Consider the following 20,281-nt stretch of genomic DNA (forward strand, 5'->3'; position numbering starts at 1 on the left):
TCAACATGAATCATTACGCTACTAAGAAGAGTGCAGCGCAGAGCATGTTGGATGTGGCTCTTCTGATGGCGAACTCCTCTCAGCTGAAGACAGTTCTGCATTCAGGACCTCAGCACCGCTTCTACATTCCTCTTATTGCTCTGATCTCACTGTCCATCTCACTGCAGGTCATTGTTGGCCTCCTACTCGTCTTCATTGGTTAGTATACACTTGCGTCTGTTTGAAAGCTTTCTGATCTCCTTTCACTGACACAACACTGATGTGTTTTGTCGTTTCCTTCAGTCAAGTATGACCTGAATGATGTTAAGAAACAGCCGAGACTGAACATATGGCCACTGTTTTTGTGTTCTTTACTGTTCTCATCAACATCTTCATCACAGTGTTGGGATTTGAGTCTGGAGGGTGAGCAGAATCTCATTAGAAAATGCAGTTTGACAGAGTCTGCAGGAAATTTGAGTCAAATTGTAATGTTTGCATAGAATATAGTTTAAAATCCTGAGTATTTTAGTCTGCACATCTATACTTTATTATTTACATTAATGCACAGACTGTAATTGTACTGACTTTACATCTCTTCTTTGTGTTTTAGAAACCACATCTGATACTGCACTCCCTCCAGATAATACACAAGGATTGCTCTCATGTGATTGTATTTACACAACCTTTAGCACTCAGGATAACCTGCGAGTTGCCTCCATTCACTAATCAAAATCTAGCCTAATCTTATTTCTGCATTCTGCATGGTTTTTCTTTTCTTTTAAAAAAAAATCTACATACTTTCATTTAACAAAGCATATGTAATCTGATGTTTTGTAACAAACTTGTGACTTTATTCACTTTATTGACAGCAGTCAAGAAATAAAAAGCAGAACAATTTCAAACCAAGTGGCATTTTTAAAAGACAGCACAAGCTTTCAAGCAAACATTTTACAAAAAATAAAGTTTGAATAGTTTTGAATGATAAACTGCTTCAGCATTTTGAGGAAAATTGATTTCCCCATACGTAATGTCGAGGGACCGACTCGATAAGGGAACTACTGTATGTTATGTATGTGCAATTACTTTCCAAATTGAGCATGAATTATCTAATGACATTTATCTAATGACAATTCAATGCAATGACATTCATACACTGATGAGCCAAAACATTGTGACCAGATACAGGAAGCAAAAAATGTAGATAATTTCCTAAAAAGCTCCAATGTTCTAAGTAGATAAGATGATTAGTGAAAAAACAGTCCTTGCAATCAATGTGGATGCAGCAGAAATAAAGACACGAGACTTTGACAAGGGCCAAATTGTTCTGACCAGACGACTGGGTCACAGTGTCTCAGTCTTAAGTCTTGTGGGTTGCTCCTGGTCAGCAGTAGCGAGAACCGACCAACAGTGGTCCGAGGAGGGACAACCCGTGGAAGGTTTACTGGTCCAATGAGTCACATTTTCTTTTGCATCACGTGGATGGCCGTGTATGTAAATTTGACATGTGCCAACTACCTAAACATCACTGTAAACCAGGTGCACCACTTAATGGCAATGGTAATTCCTGATGCCAGTGACCTCTTTCAGCAGGATAATGCACCCTGCACACATTGTTCAGGAATGGTTTGAAAACCATAATGAAGAGGTTAAGGTGTTGCCCTGACCTCCAAATTCCCCAGTTCTCAATCCAACTGAGCATCTGTGGGATGTGCTGGACTAACAAGTTCGATCTATGGCGGCTCCACTTCGCAAGTTACTGGGCTTGAAGGATCTGCTGGTAATGCCTTGGTGCCAGATAGTCATAATGTTTTGGCTCATCTGTGTATACTGTATTGTATGTGTGGCTTAAGTTGTCCAAATCATTTTTTGGGTACACTACCAGTATGTTTTTTGCTTATGCTTTTGTTTTGAATGTTATGTAGTGTTAACATGTCAGGGACAATACTGTCTAGCAGAGGGATAACACTTATAAATCTGTTTAATAAAAGAAATTATGCAATTTATATCCTTAGTAATTAAAGACTTTATAACAATAGTAATAGGCATTCAAGGCTTTACTACAGGGTTCACCAATCTCGGTCCTGGAGGGCCGCTGTCCCTGCAGTGTTTAGCTCCAACCAGCTCCAACACACCTGTTTGAAAGTTTCTAGTATGCCTAGTGAGACCTTGATTAGCTGGTTCAGGTGTGTTTAATTGGGGTTGGAGCTAAACTCTGCAGGACAGCGGCCCTCCAGGACCGAGATTGGTGAACCCTGCTTTACTATATTGTGAATATAGTCTTGACTGAAGCGGTTGTGTTGCATTGTGCCACAATAACCTTTAGCTGTAACTATTATTCACAAAATAGCCTAACCTTGTGTAGTATATGCTTAAAAATGCTCAGCTTTAAATGCAGCACACCAGAATTCATTAGAAACAGCATACCAATTAGTGCTTTACAGAATGTGCTATAAACACAGGCCTTAAATATATTGCCACGGCATAAGGATTTTACATTCAATGTATAAGAAAATTAGCTTTAAAGACACTTAAATGCCCCAATTATCATAAAAATTCGGAATTTTCTTTATTTGGTCAGACTTCCACATCTGTTCCTTTTTGTTTATAAAAAAGCAGGGCAAATATTTGAATAAAACTACACATAATGCACAAGTTCATGGTTGAACAATAACTGGTATTAAACCTCTCACAATCTGTTCTTACAGATTATATTACAAGCTATATTTCTGGTTGTTCTTCTACTGAATCAGTTTTAGTTGGGGCTGATGAACATATTTAAAACATCTCACTGCTCCTCTACTGAATGTTTTTAAAGGGAGTCTCTTCTGCAGGCTCCATACACGTGTACACATAATAAAGAAACACAGCAATGATAAGAAACACCAAGACACGCAGCCACACCGGCACACCTCCAGGTCTGCTGGTCTCTGGACTGGCACCACGCTGGACGGATTTGGAGACTGATGGGCCTGGGCGAGAAGAACTCTGATAGGTTGTTCGAGTTGGGCTGATAACGGGCCTTCAAAATAGGCAGAAAGGACACTTCATTTATTTTTCAGTGAGGTTACAGGAATATTAACATTACAGTACAACATTAAAGTCAAGCATATTTTAAGAGAAGAAGAAAATAAATAATAAAAACAATATTATTAAAACAAAAACTCACTCATTGGTATGGCGTACATCATCATCATCATCATCTCTAAAATCAGTAAACTTTGACCTCCTTATGCTGTGGAGAGAGAGCATATATCCAGTTAGCATTTAAGAGGATGCAACCACTTTTAAACTTCAGTTGAGACCAAAATAAATACATGAATCTCACTTACTCTGCATCTGCGATCTTTGACCTTCTTGTGCTGGGGAGAGATCACATTTATACAATTACTGTAAGCATACAAAAAGGATATTACCTGTAATCTCAGCAGGACAATTTGATAGACATTATAATTGTTAAGTGATTACTGCTGAACATATTCAATAATTTAAAAAAAAGCTACTTACACATCACCAAATCCATCGTATCTTGTCAGCTGAGGCTGCAAAATATGAACAATGTCTGATTAATAGACTACATGTCTGATGACATAAGAGCAGTTAGCCTTCAAATTCAGTTCAGTTTTTACTTACGGGCTGATAGGTAACATATTCCACTTCATCCTCTATGAAAACAAAATCTAATTTTACAAGTGTAATTCTGCAACGTAATACATGGTTGATATCAAAGCTCGTCTCTTACGTTCTTCTCTGTAGTATGTCTTGTCAGACGAGGAAGGCTTAGTGTTTTTGGTCATAGCCTCTTTCAGTTTCTTTTCATAGAGTTTCCGTGTGGATTCTGCAAAACAAAACCACCACCAAATCACATCACAACTTTTGCCAGATTTATTGACAAACATTTTTTAACATAATTTAACATACTTCCCTGATCTTATAAATACAACACATACCTACTATGGGCCCATGTTTAATGCCATATTCATCCAACAGCTGACTGATCTCCTTATCAGATTTTCCACTTAATGTCGACATATCTGCAACAACATACATGTTATGGTTTAGAATTATTTTATTTTTTAAATCAATAGAGAACTGAGATTACTCATAATAATTAAGTATGTAAGTTAGGTAACTAGTAGGCCTACTTGACAGAGAAATGTAACATAAAAGTAAGTTTATTTTATCCCCAAAGAGAGTCTGAAATAATAAAAAACGATATCTCACAGAGATATGAGATATTCTTGAGCACTGCACAAAAATAAAAAAGGTACTTCAGTCTGAGACTACAACAACATCTGGATGATACACATGTGCAAATCGCAACAGCTGTAAACTATGAAAGGTGCTATGAACAAAATATATTCCCTAGGCAAAGACTAAGCGAAAATGTAATCTTCTGTTAGATTAAAAGACATTACAGCAGAAGCATTTGGGAGAAAACGACTCCAAACGCGTTTTTAAAGCGAACAAAAGGATTGAAAATGGATTTCTCGGGCTCGAGCTCGCAAGCGAAACCACTGACAACTTCAACTACGCGATTAGCATGACTCATGATAGAAGGGCAAGCCATAGCTTCGAAATAGCAATAGCTTCGTGTATTTTCTTGCATATATATATATACATTTTTATGTTTAAAAATACTCTTTTGTCATAATTAATTTACCTTAAACGATTCCAGGAGGTAAAAAGGCGCTTTCCTGAGCTGGGCGTGTCGCGCTAGAGGAGGAGACACATTTACTTCCTTTACTAGGCGTGTTCAAACTTTTATCACTGTAGGTAAAATGTTGTGCGAAGCCATTAAATTGACTCTCACACGGTTGTTTTCCAGTAAAGGCAGTTATATTTAATGTATACAGACTTTGACATTACTATAATCTGAAAAATAGCAAGTATTGTAAAAATATATATATATATATTTGCAAAACTAACACGTGTATGGACAGTATTCGCTACGTATAGCCATATACCGTCTAAAGTTTTTTTTTTTTTTTTTTTTTTTTTTAAGAAATGAATATTTATTATTCATCAAAGACTGCATTTAAAACGGATCAAATGTGATAGTAAATACTTTTAACATTGTTACAAAAGATTTCCGTTTCAAATGAATTCATGCTCTTTTAAACTTTCCTTCATCAAATAGTTTTAATATTTTTTGTGGAAACCAACCTTGATGATACTGTTTTTAAGCTGCACAACTGTTTACAAGTTAATAAGTTCATGTTTCTTGACCAGCAAATCAGCATATTAGAATGATTTCTGAAGGATGTGACTGAAGTCATGATGCTGAAAATTCAGCTTTGCCATTACATGAATAATTACACTACATTTTAAAATATTATAATAATAAAAGTTATTTTAACGTTAAAAAAATAAATGCAGCCTTGGTGAACATTAAAAAAAAAAAAAAAAAAAAAAAAACTTTGGCTACTGACCCCAAACCTTTGAAAGGTATTTGTAATTGTCACTGTAGGGCCTACTCAATCCAAAACAAATGAGTAAAGTATACTTTGGAACATAGGCTATTTACTTTGTATTAGGTTGACACTTGACAGAGCATCTTTATAGCATCCCAAGAGATAAATGTAGTAGTATGACAAAAAAAAAAAAGTAAAAAAAAAAGAACATTTACCTCTACTGTGCTGCAACTGAATAATCAATGAGTCAATTTGAGAACTGGATCAGTCTGATTCATGAAGCGTCTGAACAGATTATTTAAATATTATACATGTAACTTCATTCTATACATCGTGAGCAGAAATTAGAAGGATGTCAGGATTTTCTGTGAAAAACTACCTAAATTTCAGTCTGTTTAGTTTTCATATGACTTCAGTTTTCAGATGACTTATATAGTGCACTTCTAATAAATTTTGGGGGATTTGAAAATCCTTTTTGGAGCTTGAACTCTCCAGTCCATAATCATTGCAATTCCATGAGGGGGGAAAAACAACTAAACATTTTGGAAATTTGCTCAGCAAAAGAGAAATTCTTTCTGGCTCAGAACGACACGGACCTGCAGTACCGCTCTCTACCGCTGAGCGGCGACCTCGCCACTACTCAAAGATGTCTCTGAAGGTTTCGAAGGTTGGAGGAAACCCAAACCATTTTGTATTTGTTTTCGCGTTGGCATGGACAGACCGCGATAACATGATGTTACATATTACATGGTTTCTCTGGCGGGTAGCTTTTCTCTTCTTTAACCAGAACCGCTTGAGCAGAGCTACCGGTGTAAATTATTAGTCAAATAGTGTATAGAAATAAGCCTTTCGCCATATTTATTTAAATCAAAGTATAGGTCCTTCATTAGGTGGTAAATGTTTTCTGGGCCCCACAAACCAAACTCAACAGGGACCTTAAGTAATAAACAAGGGGCCTCAAACTGGGCCTGTCATACCATATATGGACAGAGTAGCAGCTCTGCTTGTGTATCTTGACTCAGCTGCATGCCAGCGACAGGCGTCAACCTGATTTAAAGTTGCTCAAAAGATTCAGGAGACAGTAGCCTACTGATTATGCGTTTTAATTGGCGGTTCGTTTTTTGTTCATATTTTAGACTTTTTTTGGTGTGAACTATTAAATGAATCATTTTTATCAATACCATGTACATTCCACATTAAGTCTATCCCCAATTATAATTTACATTTCCTTAAATGCATCACTCATACTAAATGTTATCACCAAACTTGCACTGATGAAAGATGAATCAATTCAAGATGCAACTTTAGAAGCACACACACAGACATAAAAGACAACTGAAAACTTAATTGACAGAAAAATAGTTAAGACAACTTTATTGTGTATCAAAATACTGTAAGTCAAACTTTTTTTTTTAAATTCTGGAATACTGATTATACATTGACATTGGAGCACAAAAGACTAAAGAGCTGACAAAGTGAGAGCGATTAAGTGACGTTTAGCCACACAAATGTTAAGACTTCCAAGTGCGTTTTGCATTACCAACAATAACTCGACAAGCAGTATGCATCAATCTCCCTTTCGTTACAAACGATGGTGTGATGGTGTTAAGGTGGTGTCTCCATCACCTTTATTCTGCCATGTTATTTCCCTTTGGTGTTACTAAATCACTTGGCACCCAAATCAGTGTTTTAAAGGGCATCTAAGTGACATTTTCAAAAATGTCCATGGTAAAATGGAGGAAACATGCAGCTCTATAGACTGTAAAATATACTGTAAAACAGAGCTTTGGCAACAGTGTTTATTCAGTCTACGTGACACCATTGGGTGAAGTGATGCTTAACCATAGACTAAGTTTACTGAAAACAAATCTGTGTTAAACAAGCGGCTGAATCACATCTAGATTTCTCCTGCTACTAGAAATGGGTACTCTGTACAGTTACAACTGGAACAGCAGTCTTCTAAATCAGACAAAAACATAGTAGCAGCTACTCTGTGTTAGGGACAAACAGTAACAAACTGGTGTAAACCAAACACTGAGCAAAAGCCACCAGGACCCTCTGCTTTAATTGATTACTGAATGCAGCAAAGGTAACAGGATCCAAAAATGACTGGCATACAGTGACAAGGTGCTTCTTTTAAATCCCTCATTTGTTTGAAAACTGAATAGTGATGCAGGAAAATACTGGATGAGAGGATCATATAAAGGAAAAAAGGACAAAAGAGTTTTCAGTGTTCATGTATTCGATGCTGGCAGGACTCGTGTTGGATGTTTTGTGGAGGGCCATTAGACAGTGATGTGATACGGGCTCCCAGGGATGTGCTCGTCGCCCCATTTAACCACCAGGATGTACTCTCCTTTCTCCTTCAGCTGGTAGGACACATTATAGAGACGGTTACCCAAGTGTTTCACCAAGATCTCCTCACAGGGCACTTTGGGTCCGTCCACTCCAACCAGGAGCATGTTCCTCCCTGTGGGGATATAAGGAAATACATGGTCAAATGTTGGCAATTAATAGGAACCGACTGCATGTTTGATGCAAATAATCCCCCCAAAAGCAACAAAAAAACCCCCAGATATTTCTGGCCCATACCTGCTTTACTACAGTCCACACTGAAAGTGTTCTTCTGTCCTATGAAGCCCTTGTTGAGTCCCAGACCCTTGGCAACTACACGGCTGGCGTCGGAGCTGGCCCATCCTGGCGCTGCCTGCTGACTGGTTGTCACACTGCGGGTCACGGGGTCAACCAGAACTGATGAAGTCTCGTGCATGCTGTGGCTATTGACCAATCGAGAGCCTGCAAAAGACACATTCAAAATTACACACGACTAAAGTTTCTGACCATCACCAATTTGATATCATGATAAAACATTGATGTTGACAAGAACTATGCAACATGAGTTCTCATAAGTTAATAATAAAAATAACATTTTATCATGGTACTAATGGTACAATCAACCAATTGTTCATTTTTAAGTTGATGAACTAGACCACACAAATTTAAATTATAAAATTGTATTAAATAAAAATTATTGTTTTTGTTTTTATTACAGCTACACAAACATAGCTCCACTGCAATCAAACCTAATTGCATTTCTTCTTACCTGTAATTTTAGCTTTGAATGGGCTGCCAACAATATGGTATGGTCCACCATATTTGATAGAAATTAGGTAGTTTCCAGGGGCCATAGGGGTGTAGGTGACCTTGTAGCCCTCTGGACATTCCTGACAGTCCATCTTCACCTTGGAAGGCCCATCGATGGTCACTGCCAAAGCACCTGGGCCAGCTGAACTTGTGTTCACAACGAATTCACATGGCGATCCTGAAGAGGTGATGGTGTGGGGTCAGTTTAGTTCAGCTGCACACATTGACAACTATAGAATCACATTGTACATGATATATTAAGCTCTTTATACCAGTGCTGCCTCCTTCCAGACCAGCTCCATAAGCAGACACCATTCCTGGGTCTCCAGCCTGGCCCGTCTCACCAACACGGATCTTGAAGGGGCTTCCAGGGATGTGAGAACCATTGAATTTCACATCTATTAGGTACAGGCCATTCTCCCTGGGGATGAATCTCACAGCATACTTATCTGTGAGAAAGATGATAAGAGGAAACCAATTGAAGATCAGTCAAATCACAACTAGTTTTGCTAAAACTTCTTGCCAATCAAACTAATGTTGGTTAAATGGTCTACATCTTAATCTTTCTCCTGGGTGCTTCATTTCCCCAAAAGAAGGAAATACCTCAATGATTTTCTTGGACCATTTTACAGTGCAAGAAAGCTTTCAACCCATTGTTACCTTCATCGATCTCTGTGACACAGCACTCTTCAAGCGCTCCGGATGGACTGTGAACTTTGGCATCAATGGCTCCCTTCGCCCCGTTTAGGCTCACAGCAAAAGAGGCTGGCTGGTTCACCTTTAACCCGGACTCCTGCATTAACATGACACTGCCACACTCAACACAGGATCAAAAACTGTGCAAAAGTCTGGTGTTCAACAACACGTTCAAATATGCAACAGCTCTTCACCTAATAGGACTCTACATCCTCTTACCTTCAAGCTAACAGGGTTAAAGAGAGAGGCTTTGAGACACCAAGAAATGAAAGCCCTCCACCCCAGCAATACACACAATTAAGTAGTTCAATGTCAAAGAACAGAAAGACAAACAAGCCTCTTTTGCCCTCTTTAACCCTTTAGCCTATCACTTTCATCCATGTTGAAGGTAGGGCTGTTGGGAGCCTTTAGGACAAGGCACGAGAAATACAAACAGTCCTTCAGTATCCCAGAAACCCCAGCACACCCCTTGAACACAGCAGCAATGGTTTGGTGTGAATGGTGCATGCAACCTTTTGAGTTTCAAATAGGGATGCACTGAAATAAAAATTCTGGGCCGAAACCTAAAATTCTTACCTGCTCAGCCAGAGTCGCTTCGAAGTTGTGCATCTTCAGAAGCGGAGCTGCTCACAAAGTTACAAAATATGCTGCTCGAGAGTGAGCATATATTTTCGGCTTTTTTTCCGCTTTTGACCAAAAAACGAAAATACCCTTTTTCAGCGGCTGACATTTCGGTGCATCCCTAGTTTTAATATTATCAATTTAAAGGTTTTCCAGACGCAGTAAAAGATCTACCCATTTAACATACGCAGCTACCAAAATGTGTGCATGTATGTGAGAGCATGTGGTACAGTATGACAATTACCTCTCCTTTTCTGTTTGTACTTGATACCTCACATTACAACAAAACAAACTTTGTTTCATGTCATGGTTACTGTTTTCAATTTCATTGCAGCTGCTGTGCCAAGGGTTGACTTGGAGTTGTTTTGGGTGGACAAATGTCTGTCTTTCTCGAAGCCTCACCTGAAGACTGGCAACAGTGAGACGGCGGGCATCGTCAGATGGAGAGGCCACGGGCACCACAAATGGACTGTCAGGGATGTGCTCATCATTGAACCTGATGGACACTTCGTAGTCACCTGAAACAGATGGAGACCAGTCAGCTTCGACACTTACAACTTACCATGAGGATAAACTTCCTAAAGTGTAAATGAGTTGTATATAGTGCGAGTCCAGAACAAAAGCCTCACCAGGCTCCTGGACAATGTAGGAGACACCGCTGGATCCATCCTTGCGGTCTTCAAAAGCAATCTCTGCCTTACTGGGTCCCTCCACTGCGATGGACAGACCACCAGCTCCTGCTTCACGGGTCCAAATGCTGAATTCCGCTGTACATGAGGAAAATATGAGGGATTAAACTGCAGTCACATTTACTGTGGTTTGGTGAATTTTCATGTGCAAAATCCATTATTTTCAACAGGTCGCCAAATGATCTGGATTTTTGCATAAAGGCAAAATATTTCCAGATGCATATTCATCAAGGTGTCAACGAATTCACCACGCTGACCAACAGAAAACTGCTTTGTTCAAAAGTTACTTCTGTGTGAGTTATGCTTTACTACTTTATCGCTACACTATTGACCTTTTTTGTCCGCATCTTTAAGCACTAAAACTAATTGGATGTACTGGTCAAATCATACCTGGTACACCCGCTTCTGCTCTCTCTAATCCTGGCCCTCCAGCACGGACCTTATGGGCGCCTCCCTCTCCAAGAGGACCCACGGTGAACTGGAAGGGCGATCCGGGGACATGTTGACCTTGATACTTCACACTGACTGTGTGCACACCCATCTCCGTGGGCACGAAGCGAATGCAGTACGTGTTGTTTTCTCCCTCCATGATCTCGGCCTTGTGTACTTTGCCAGATGGACTGGTCACCTGAGCAGTCATGTCTGCGATGCTGATCTCTGTGGGCAAAAAGTACAGAGGGCAACAAATGTAGGTGCATTAGAGGAGGGGATTTTTAATAATGATTATGTTCATGTTATTTTTCCCACAAGTCGTACCAGGGATCTTCAAACTGAGGTCGCACTGGCTGCCAACATTGGCCACAGACGCAGCTCTTCTTCTGCGGGTGATGCTCTCCTTCATCCGACCCTCTCCTGTCACTTTCACGGTAAAAGCACTTCCTGCAGGAGAAACATAATGGGTAAAGTTAAACAGCGTGTCTAATCACACAGCAATAAATGACCAAATAAATCCAGCATTCTGAAAATATAGCACTGCTAGTACCTGGAACATGTTGGTCTGCAAATTTGATGTTAATTATGTAATTTCCTGGTTCTGTGGGGCAATATGTGATTTTGCAGGTGCCATCTTCCTGATCTTCAGTGTTGATATCCACCTTACTGGGTCCCTCAATAGACAAACTGAGTCCTCCATAACCTAAAGATAAAAATAAAAATAAAAAAGTATAATAAACAAATACGAAAAATATAAACCGATACAAAATAAAAAGAATTAAAGTGATTCACTAATTTTTGCTTTTAAACATTTTATTCACCTGCATCTCTGGTGTCAATGATAAATTCTGCAGGCTCAAAGGTACGGGCTTCACTTAGGCCTTGACCAGTTACACGCACACGGCTGGCATCACCGATCTCTGATTGGCTGATCATGACTGAAATGGGGCTACTAGGAATATGACGTCCATTTTTCTTAATGTTAACAAGATGCTCGCCAATTTCCTTCGGCACAAATGAGATACCTTTGAAACAGGAGGGCTGAGATTAGCACAACTGCTGACTTCACACTTGTGAACATGACCTCTCATTCTACATAGTCACTTTGTAACACTTACCCACATGCCCATTCCTGAGCATTTTGAGCAGGCACGGCTCTTCCCGTCCAGAGGGGGTGGTGAGAGACGCAGTCAGCTGACTGAGATCCAGCTCACCGATGTCTAGAGGGATGTCAGCAGCTGAACCCACCTTCAGATGAGACATGCGCATCGAGTCATCGCCTGTGGACAGACACAGAGTTGATGACACCACTACAAACAATGGACATGAATGGACTTTTTACCCCCTCTAAATATCAAAGCAGCATTTAAAGCACCTGTGATCTTGGCCATGAAAGGGCTGCCGGGAATGTGCTTGTCGTTGTACTTGACAATGATGTTGTAGTCTCCAGGAAGAACAGGGAGGTAAGACACCGAGCAGGTACCATCTTGATTATCAGTGCAGCTGATGTCTGCCTTTGACGGCCCTTCAATGGCCAGAGACAGACCTCCTAATGAATACACAACAAAAATCATAAATCAGCTTTTCATTGTGGACCGTTCAAATGATAGCATTTGAAGTTGTCTGAGGCATTACTCACTATATGCATCTAGTGCTTAAGCCATTCATTTAGGATATTTTAAATAAATAGGGAAAATAAATAAGGATAAACATTAGTATTATTATTATTATTAAAAAGCTAAAGTAGTCATGCAATATGCGATCCAATCAAGATATGAGTGTCTATACCCTCTCCAGCGTCCTTGGTGTTGACAGTGAAGACTGCAGGCTTATTGACCATGCCATGAATTAGACCAGGACCAAAGGCAGTCACGTGACCGCTGTTGACATAATCCACATAAAACTGCAGTGGACTTCCTAAGAGGGCAGAAGAGGGCCAAAGAATTCATAATAAAGAACATCTATATTCATTAACCATTAAGGCAAAAGCTTTTTTAAAGAATGTCCTCATTTGTTTCATGGTCATTTGTTTCATTCTCTTGTCAACTTGTATGAATGGCTAGAGAATGAAACAAGTGAACAAGTACCTGTACCTTTTTTTACCTGGGATATGTATTCCATCATATTTGATGTCCATCTCATGCAGGCCAGCCTCAGTTGGGGAGTATTTCACTGTGACTGTGCCATCCTTGTTGTCGGTTATATCAGGCTTGGCCACTTTTCCAGAAGGCATTCTTACATCACCTGTGATGCATTGGGTACATGAGAATCTTCTAATTCAAATCAGGACATTTCTGTTTGACGGATTTGCAGTGTACAGTACCTGTAATTTCTCCCTTCTGGATAGTGAAAGGAATGACCAAGTCGAAGGGTCTCAGCCCAGCTACGTCCAGTCCATTCATACCCAGTTGTCTGTCTGTAGCCTGGGAGGAAGGAGAGGAAAATCAGACAGATTAAAACTAACCATAAGATGGACACTGAACTCAGATGCCAATCAGAACCTGAAGACCTAAAGCTAAAGTGTTCGTTTCTGAGGTTTCTGTAATCTGAATTTACAAATTGCTTAGTTTGTTCAATATACATTTTTATTCCACTGTATTTTTAATGCATTTTACTTGGTAATGAGTACTTGAGATAGAAAAATAAAAAAATAAAAATAGTTCAGCAGACAAACAACAATATTCAACTGTCATCCTAAGAATCAAATTATGGCTGAAAAAGTTTGGGGTCATTAAGATTATGTTTTTGAAAGAAGTGCATTCATTCTATCTAAAAGCAGTAATATTGTGAAATATAATTTAGAATGCTTTTATATTTTAAAGTATTTTATAATGTAATGAATTGCTGTGGTGGCAAAGCTGAATTTTCAGAACAATTACTCTCAAAAATCATTTTAATATGCAGATTTGGTGCTTAAAAAAAAACAAAAAAAAAAACTACATATATATTATATTATAACTACATATATATTATTTTTATGAAAATAGTTATAAAAAAATAAAGTAATAAATAAATAAAAATAAATCAGGAATAAAGAGTCCATGAATAGCATTTATTTGAAATAGAAACCTTTGGGAACATTATAAATGCATACTGGCGCTTGAACAATTTAAAGTTGTAAATGACCTTTGTGAATAAGAAAAATAAAAAAAATTATATATATATATATATATATATATATATATATATATATATATATATATATATATATATATATATATATATATATATATATATATATATATATATATATATATATATATATATATATATATATATATATATATATATATATATATATATATATATATATATATATATATATATAAAATAATAATAATCTTAATGACCCCCAAACTGTAGTGTATATTGATTTTGGTGTCAGGAAAACACATTTTGTACATATAATGAATGGAAATGAAGAGCACAAACAGCAGACATGACAACAGAACCCTAAAAAACTAAATAAGATAAATAAAAACAACAATGGAGATGATGACGTGGATGATGATGCAGCCACCAACACTGTGAGAGAGAATGACATTCTAATGAGAAATGAATGGCAGGATCAGTCAGTGATTGACCAATCTGGAGAAGTGGGTGGAGAAAAAGCCAAGCAGACATGTGGCAATGTGACCAACAATGATGTACCACACACAAAAACAACATCTAAATGCCAACACAAAAGAATGACGGTGTCAAACAAAAAGCATAAGCTTTGCAACAACCAGCCATTTTGTTCAAATGTAGATTGCCCACATTTATTGCTTTCCAAAATGGCTGTCATTCTATAAAACAATAAAAAAAAATGTATTGAGTCCACATGAAGGAAGAATCATGGGAAATAAGATGAAATAAACCCTAAACCTAGAGGAAGAGAAAAACAGGTGGGTGAAAAGGGGGAAGGACGTAGGACTGATTGGTGACTCGTCAGTAGCAGAGCAGGAAATTGAGACGGGAGGAAAGAGGGGCGTGTCAGTACCCATGGCTGGCCCATGTTGGGCGCGTAGGCGTACTGCGGGTTCTGGGTCTGCTGCATTAGTTGGTCAGGGGAGTCACCTTCCAAAGCCTGAGACAGGGCAACAGAATCAAAGATGAAATCCCTCCAATTACAACCACCATCTCTGGTTCAAAGCTGCTCAACCAGGAAGCCACTTAAAGAAATTTAGGATTAAGATTCTTGACATTTCAAAACCATAGTTCATCCCAAAATGGTGTAATTTCTTCACCCTCATATTTTTCCAAAACCACTAGTTTTGTCTGAGGAACTGGCCAAAATGTAAGCGTCTTAGTATTTGCCCTAGCACAGTGGATCACAACAGCAAACTCCCAGGATAAAATAAATAAAACTTAATTAAAAGGCTAAAACAACACACAAAGATGTAACCACATTATTTTTCCCCTCAATAACTTAGTAGAACATACTGATCTACCATTTAAGCTCATTATTATTAGACTGACGAATACATTTACTTACAGGTCCTGTTCACATAGCTTGAGTACCGCACATATGAACGTACAACAGAAGTCCTTTTAATTATGTAGACTTCTTTGATTACTAATTTCTTAAATATTACACATTTGAAACGATAAAAGCCCAGTTGAGGCACAAGTTCTTCTGTCAGATCGAAAATCATACGAAAACAGCTTTTATCGTAAGTCGTGCACATACCACAAATGTGTTGGGAGCAGCTCCGGTGGACTGCATCTAAAACCTTCAGATGACACTGCGATGAATGAGCAGAGCTTACAGAGCCGCAGTTATAGGAGTAGAGCGGCTCTTTCGCACTATATGACCTGATAACCGTACTGGATAACTAGTTGTCTGTGTTCACAGCAGAGCAGGACTTTGCCAAAATTGCAGTTACAAATCCTCAATTTATGGGTGTGATTTTGGTTATGGAATGGAGGTTGTCACTCCCATTAATATTCAAAATGTGTGTGAACGTAGGTAGCAGTGTTAAGGACTCAAATCCAGGACTGACAACTGTATTCTGCTGCTGTGTGAACATGGCCTTCTTCTGAGACCAAAATTTCTAACATTAATACAGCCTAATTCTTTCCAGATATGACCACCAAACTCAACCACCAATACATTTTCTAACTAATCAGACTTACACTTACTCCACAAAATCAGACTAACATTGATGGAATATTCAAATGAGCAGAGACAAAAAATCTAATTTAAGCAAATTCAAACTCAAATATCCATACATAAGCCTAGCAACGCACTAAAACATGTTAACAACACCTACTAACATCCTAAAATATGCTACATGCTAAAAATGCTAGCATTTTGCTAAAACACGCTATACGTGTTCAAATATGCTATGAACGCATTGCATGAAAGCAAAATTTAATAACTTAATTTAAAATAGTTTAAAAAGTCAAAAAGGTTGAGAACCACTGCCCTAGAAACATGGGGAAACTACCAGAATCTGATTCATAGCATTGTTCTTTTGAAACGGGTTCTTTTTCTTCAATAAACCAATTGAGTTCACATAACTGGTCAAACATTTGTTTATGATTCAAACTTGTTCAGTTCTTTAGTTCACTGAGGAGACTAATAATCTAGTCACAGCAGTTAACAACTAACTAGGGGGGGGAATTATCAAACTACATTTAAATTTCCATCTGCAGCCATGTGAGAGCTTATGTGCCCTTTTTCTTCTGTTCATCACAGAGTTACTAATTATATTTTTATGGTAGTTTAGGTGTTTTTGATCCTGCTATGTCCTTTTTTTTTTTTTAAACTTGACAGCTCCAATCCCCACAACAGAGCACCTATAACATTAATCTAAGGGTCTACATTTGTGTTTCATGGAAGAAAGAAATAATATGGTTTTGGAATAACATGTGGATGAAAATTTTAATTTTGGGGTGAACTAATCCCTTAAATTGCATGTTGATGCTTACCACAGTGTAATTGCAACAATAAGCTACGATTTCCTTCACACTGTAATGATGGTTTTGCACTAAAGGTTCACAGTGTATATTTAATGCACAATCCCACTGGAAAGGCTGCCTGTAAGAGTTTGTCCACCGTTTGAATGAATATACTGTGATCCACATGAATACAGGATCTATATGGCATATATGTACCGTGACTTGGAAGGGGCTGTTGGGGATGTGCTCTCCACCGAAGCGCACACAGATGACGTATTTCCCAGGCTGGGGTGCTGTGTAGAAGATGTCAAATGTTCCATCTTCATTTTCAACTACGTCCACATCCACCTCGCCTCCATCTGGAGTGCACACTGTGCATGTCACCTTGCCCTTCCCAGCGGCCTTTGCATCCACAGTGATGACAGTCTGCTCTCCGATCTGAATAGTTGGACCAACACCAGCTCCTACAGAATACAGAGAGGTTTAGTAACAGGAATATGCAGGCAGATGTTTTGTTATTAGGGAGTTTAGTACCCATCCCTCCATAGTTCCATTCCACCATGCACTGGATGCAAAATATCTAGAACGTCAAAGCAACAGATGGCTTAAGAAAAGTAGGATCCATCAACACCAGTGGTTCTCAACCAGGGGGTCCCAGGAATCTTCCAAGGGGGCCACAGGATTACTTTATTCTAAACGTTTTTAAATTAATAGATTGATTATTTTAATATATAAAATTGAAATGCTTAAAAACAATCAAGTTGTTAACTAAAATATTTTATTTTACTTTAAGTATTGCTTTTAATGGATTAATATACAGTTCTTGAATCACAAAATTAACCATGGATAATTTAAAATAATCAATATTTCTGTTAATCAAAAAGTTTGAAAAAAAAAAATCTGTCAATTATAGCATAAATACAGAAAATATCTTTGTCTTCAAATAATGTGTTGGGTAAATGGAGGCTTTTGAGTAAAAAAGGTTGAGAATCACTGATCTAGACATCTTTTCCTCCTCTGTGACTATAAAAAGATGGATCCACTATCCTGTTTTCCATTGCCTCAATTTCCAGAGTACTAATGTAATACAAAAATGAGAAAAGCTGAGAGAGAAAAAAATAAATAAATTATATATCAGTACTTGTACATTCCATCATACAGGCATATTGAAGACCTGATACAAGAAGTTAGTGATTAGTTACCTGCAGTCGACAACTAATTCACTATTGTACTGCAAGATAATGCAAGATAACCTACATGTCTTAGCTAAAGTAGTGGATAGGACGGCAAAAAATATAAGCCCTTTAGTATCAAATACAATGCAATTTTGCATGCAGGACCAAACTATAAGACTAGAGCATTATTCAAAGCGCTTACCCAAACCGTGACCTCCAATTGAGACTGAGACCGTGAAGCAGAGCAAGAAAAAGTGAAAAAGTAACAATCAGGGCAAAATACAACAAAATGTGTGCAAGAGATAAAATAGAGGTAGGGAATGAAGTGATGGGAATGTGAGCAGCGCTGCACAGGAGGTGTGTGTGTGTGTCTGGGTGGGGGATGAAGATGGGAGAAGTACACAGAAACTTTACACTTTTATACAAAAGAACAAAAAACACTTTCCCTTGTGAAAACCAGCCTAAACATTAGGTTTCAGATTAGACAAAAAAAAAGGCTCAAACAACACAGTGGAGGGTCATCAAAACATTTAGTTTCCAGTGACTCCCAAACCACAGGATTATTCTGATCAAGTGTGTATACTGGCAGACTATCTTAAGACACCAGAAATGGGTAAATAAAGAGGCACATTTGCCCTCTCTGTTTGGCAGTCTGGCTCACTTTGCATAAAATACATATTGCAATATGAAAAAAAATAATTAGAAATTCCTGTAATTGGAAAGATTTAATCTTTTAGAATGATTAGTGTGATTTGGTTGGTGAGTGTCTGCATAGAAAACGAAAATGTCAAAAAGCTGAAACTTTCGAGCAAGAACCATGCTTTCATGGTTGAACAATTTGGGAAAAACGTTAAAACCTTGGATGTTCACACTTACGTTTAAGTTGGTTCTTGTGAGGATTATACCTCTTTCAGTAACCATAAAGTGAACAGAGCTTAGGCCAAATTCCCACTGTTTGTGACCCATTCAATATGACTACAAAATTATAAATGATTCTTATTGTGATTATTATTAAACTAAAATACACAACATACATTGCAATAATACAATTGCAGTGTGACATTAAACAAGTAAAATAAAAAGCATTTGATACAAATAATTTTCAATTACAATTGTAAAGTTACAATACTAATATTTACAACTTCATTTTTAAATGTTAAACCATTATGCTTTTACTTTGGCAGTTTGCAAACAATGTGTTGCCAGTTTCAGAGTGAAGCATGGCACTGTAAGCAGCTCATGATACAGATACATGTTTCAGCGTTTTTTTTTCTCGTATTTTAATTATAACCGCAGCCATCACGATTTGATCACATTAAGCCATACCGCAATATCGATTTTATTCTGATATATTATGCAGCCCTACTATATTATATACTTTGATTTAGAGCTCTGATAGCTCAATAGTTCCATTCTGAAATAAATTGAAATGGGTCTCCATGGTATGTATGGTTGTAATCAGTAACATACAGACTGGTCATTTATGTTGACTGATAAGACCTGATCATTACATACCTGTGACTGTGCATTTGCTGGCATCTCCTGTGGGCAGGGCTCTGATACGATATGGGGAGTATGGGATCTCATCACCACCATACTTGATGAGAATAGTGTAACGGCCAGTCATGTCAGGCACATATGACACAAGGTATGTCCCATCCTGATTATCACGAATGTTAGCCTTCTTTGGCTTTCCTTCAGGGTCCTAAAATAAGCATTAAAGAACCAAACAATGCATAAAAGGTTGTAAGAGTCAGCAGCTACTTTATGGCTGTAAAGAGAAGCATCAGCTCACAGTGATCTGGACAGCCAAGAGTCCCTCTCCTGCATCTTTGGCATCAATAGTGAACTCCACGGGCAGACTGGCAGGCACACCAGTGGTATTCAGACCAGGACCGCTGGCACGGACCTTACTAGCATCATGAGTGGGCAGAACCTTCACCTTATAAGGACTGAATAAAGAGACCGAAAAGAGTGTGTGAGGGGAAATAAAGAGCAAGGAAGGACAGTAATCAAGGGAATTTAAAAATGCACCAGGGCTGCTATTATACCAGTAGTTGATGCTAATGCCAATTTCAACATTACAGCAAAAACTAATCTGCTATTGAATACATTACTTTATGCTGTTAAATATTAATATAAACAATAAAAACACCATTAAAATACAGTACACACTATCAATGCTGTAGCAAGTATGATCATTACATTTATACATTTATCTAAGACTTTCTTTTCTTTGGTACTGGTA

The 20,281-nt window shown here is 38.1% G+C and overlaps 2 protein-coding genes across 5 annotated transcripts in view; both read right to left on the minus strand.

Annotated features, from left to right (window-relative positions):
* Positions 1-2,727: 2,727 nt before the first annotated feature.
* Positions 2,728-4,748, minus strand: emd (emerin). The gene is made up of 8 exons (XM_084428767.1): positions 4,640-4,748; positions 3,927-4,010; positions 3,719-3,814; positions 3,610-3,641; positions 3,484-3,518; positions 3,309-3,338; positions 3,146-3,211; positions 2,728-2,998 (listed from the first exon to the last, which is right to left on the minus strand). Exons 2-8 carry the CDS (start codon positions 4,006-4,008, stop codon positions 2,776-2,778), a joined length of 564 nt encoding a protein of 187 aa, XP_084284893.1. The 5' UTR covers positions 4,009-4,010; positions 4,640-4,748; the 3' UTR covers positions 2,728-2,775.
* A 1,989-nt stretch (positions 4,749-6,737) lies between these two features.
* The window catches only part of flna (filamin A, alpha (actin binding protein 280)), a 40,242-nt gene continuing 26,698 nt past the window's right edge, over positions 6,738-20,281 (minus strand). The window contains exons 27-47 of one of the 4 annotated variants that reach the window (XM_084427445.1): positions 19,829-19,985; positions 19,549-19,738; positions 18,236-18,259; positions 17,075-17,322; positions 14,955-15,041; positions 13,296-13,395; positions 13,076-13,216; positions 12,761-12,889; positions 12,348-12,521; positions 12,091-12,252; positions 11,794-11,997; positions 11,523-11,675; positions 11,297-11,419; positions 10,931-11,197; positions 10,481-10,618; positions 10,254-10,369; positions 9,195-9,327; positions 8,807-8,983; positions 8,494-8,712; positions 7,983-8,186; positions 6,738-7,860 (exon numbers count right to left, since the gene is read on the minus strand). In XM_084427445.1, coding sequence (XP_084283571.1) covers positions 7,676-7,860; positions 7,983-8,186; positions 8,494-8,712; positions 8,807-8,983; positions 9,195-9,327; positions 10,254-10,369; positions 10,481-10,618; positions 10,931-11,197; positions 11,297-11,419; positions 11,523-11,675; positions 11,794-11,997; positions 12,091-12,252; positions 12,348-12,521; positions 12,761-12,889; positions 13,076-13,216; positions 13,296-13,395; positions 14,955-15,041; positions 17,075-17,322; positions 18,236-18,259; positions 19,549-19,738; positions 19,829-19,985 — 3,331 coding nt within the window. In that variant the 3' untranslated portion in view covers positions 6,738-7,675. The remainder of the gene's footprint in view (positions 7,861-7,982; positions 8,187-8,493; positions 8,713-8,806; positions 8,984-9,194; positions 9,328-10,253; positions 10,370-10,480; positions 10,619-10,930; positions 11,198-11,296; positions 11,420-11,522; positions 11,676-11,793; positions 11,998-12,090; positions 12,253-12,347; positions 12,522-12,760; positions 12,890-13,075; positions 13,217-13,295; positions 13,396-14,954; positions 15,042-17,074; positions 17,323-18,235; positions 18,260-19,548; positions 19,739-19,828; positions 19,986-20,281) is intronic. The other 3 variants (XM_084427446.1, XM_084427447.1, XM_084427448.1) reach the window with 3 other exon arrangements.

Source organism: Rutilus rutilus (assembly GCF_951802725.1).
Source record: "Rutilus rutilus genome assembly, chromosome: 13".
In the NCBI taxonomy this organism is placed as follows: Eukaryota; Metazoa; Chordata; class Actinopteri; order Cypriniformes; family Leuciscidae; genus Rutilus; species Rutilus rutilus.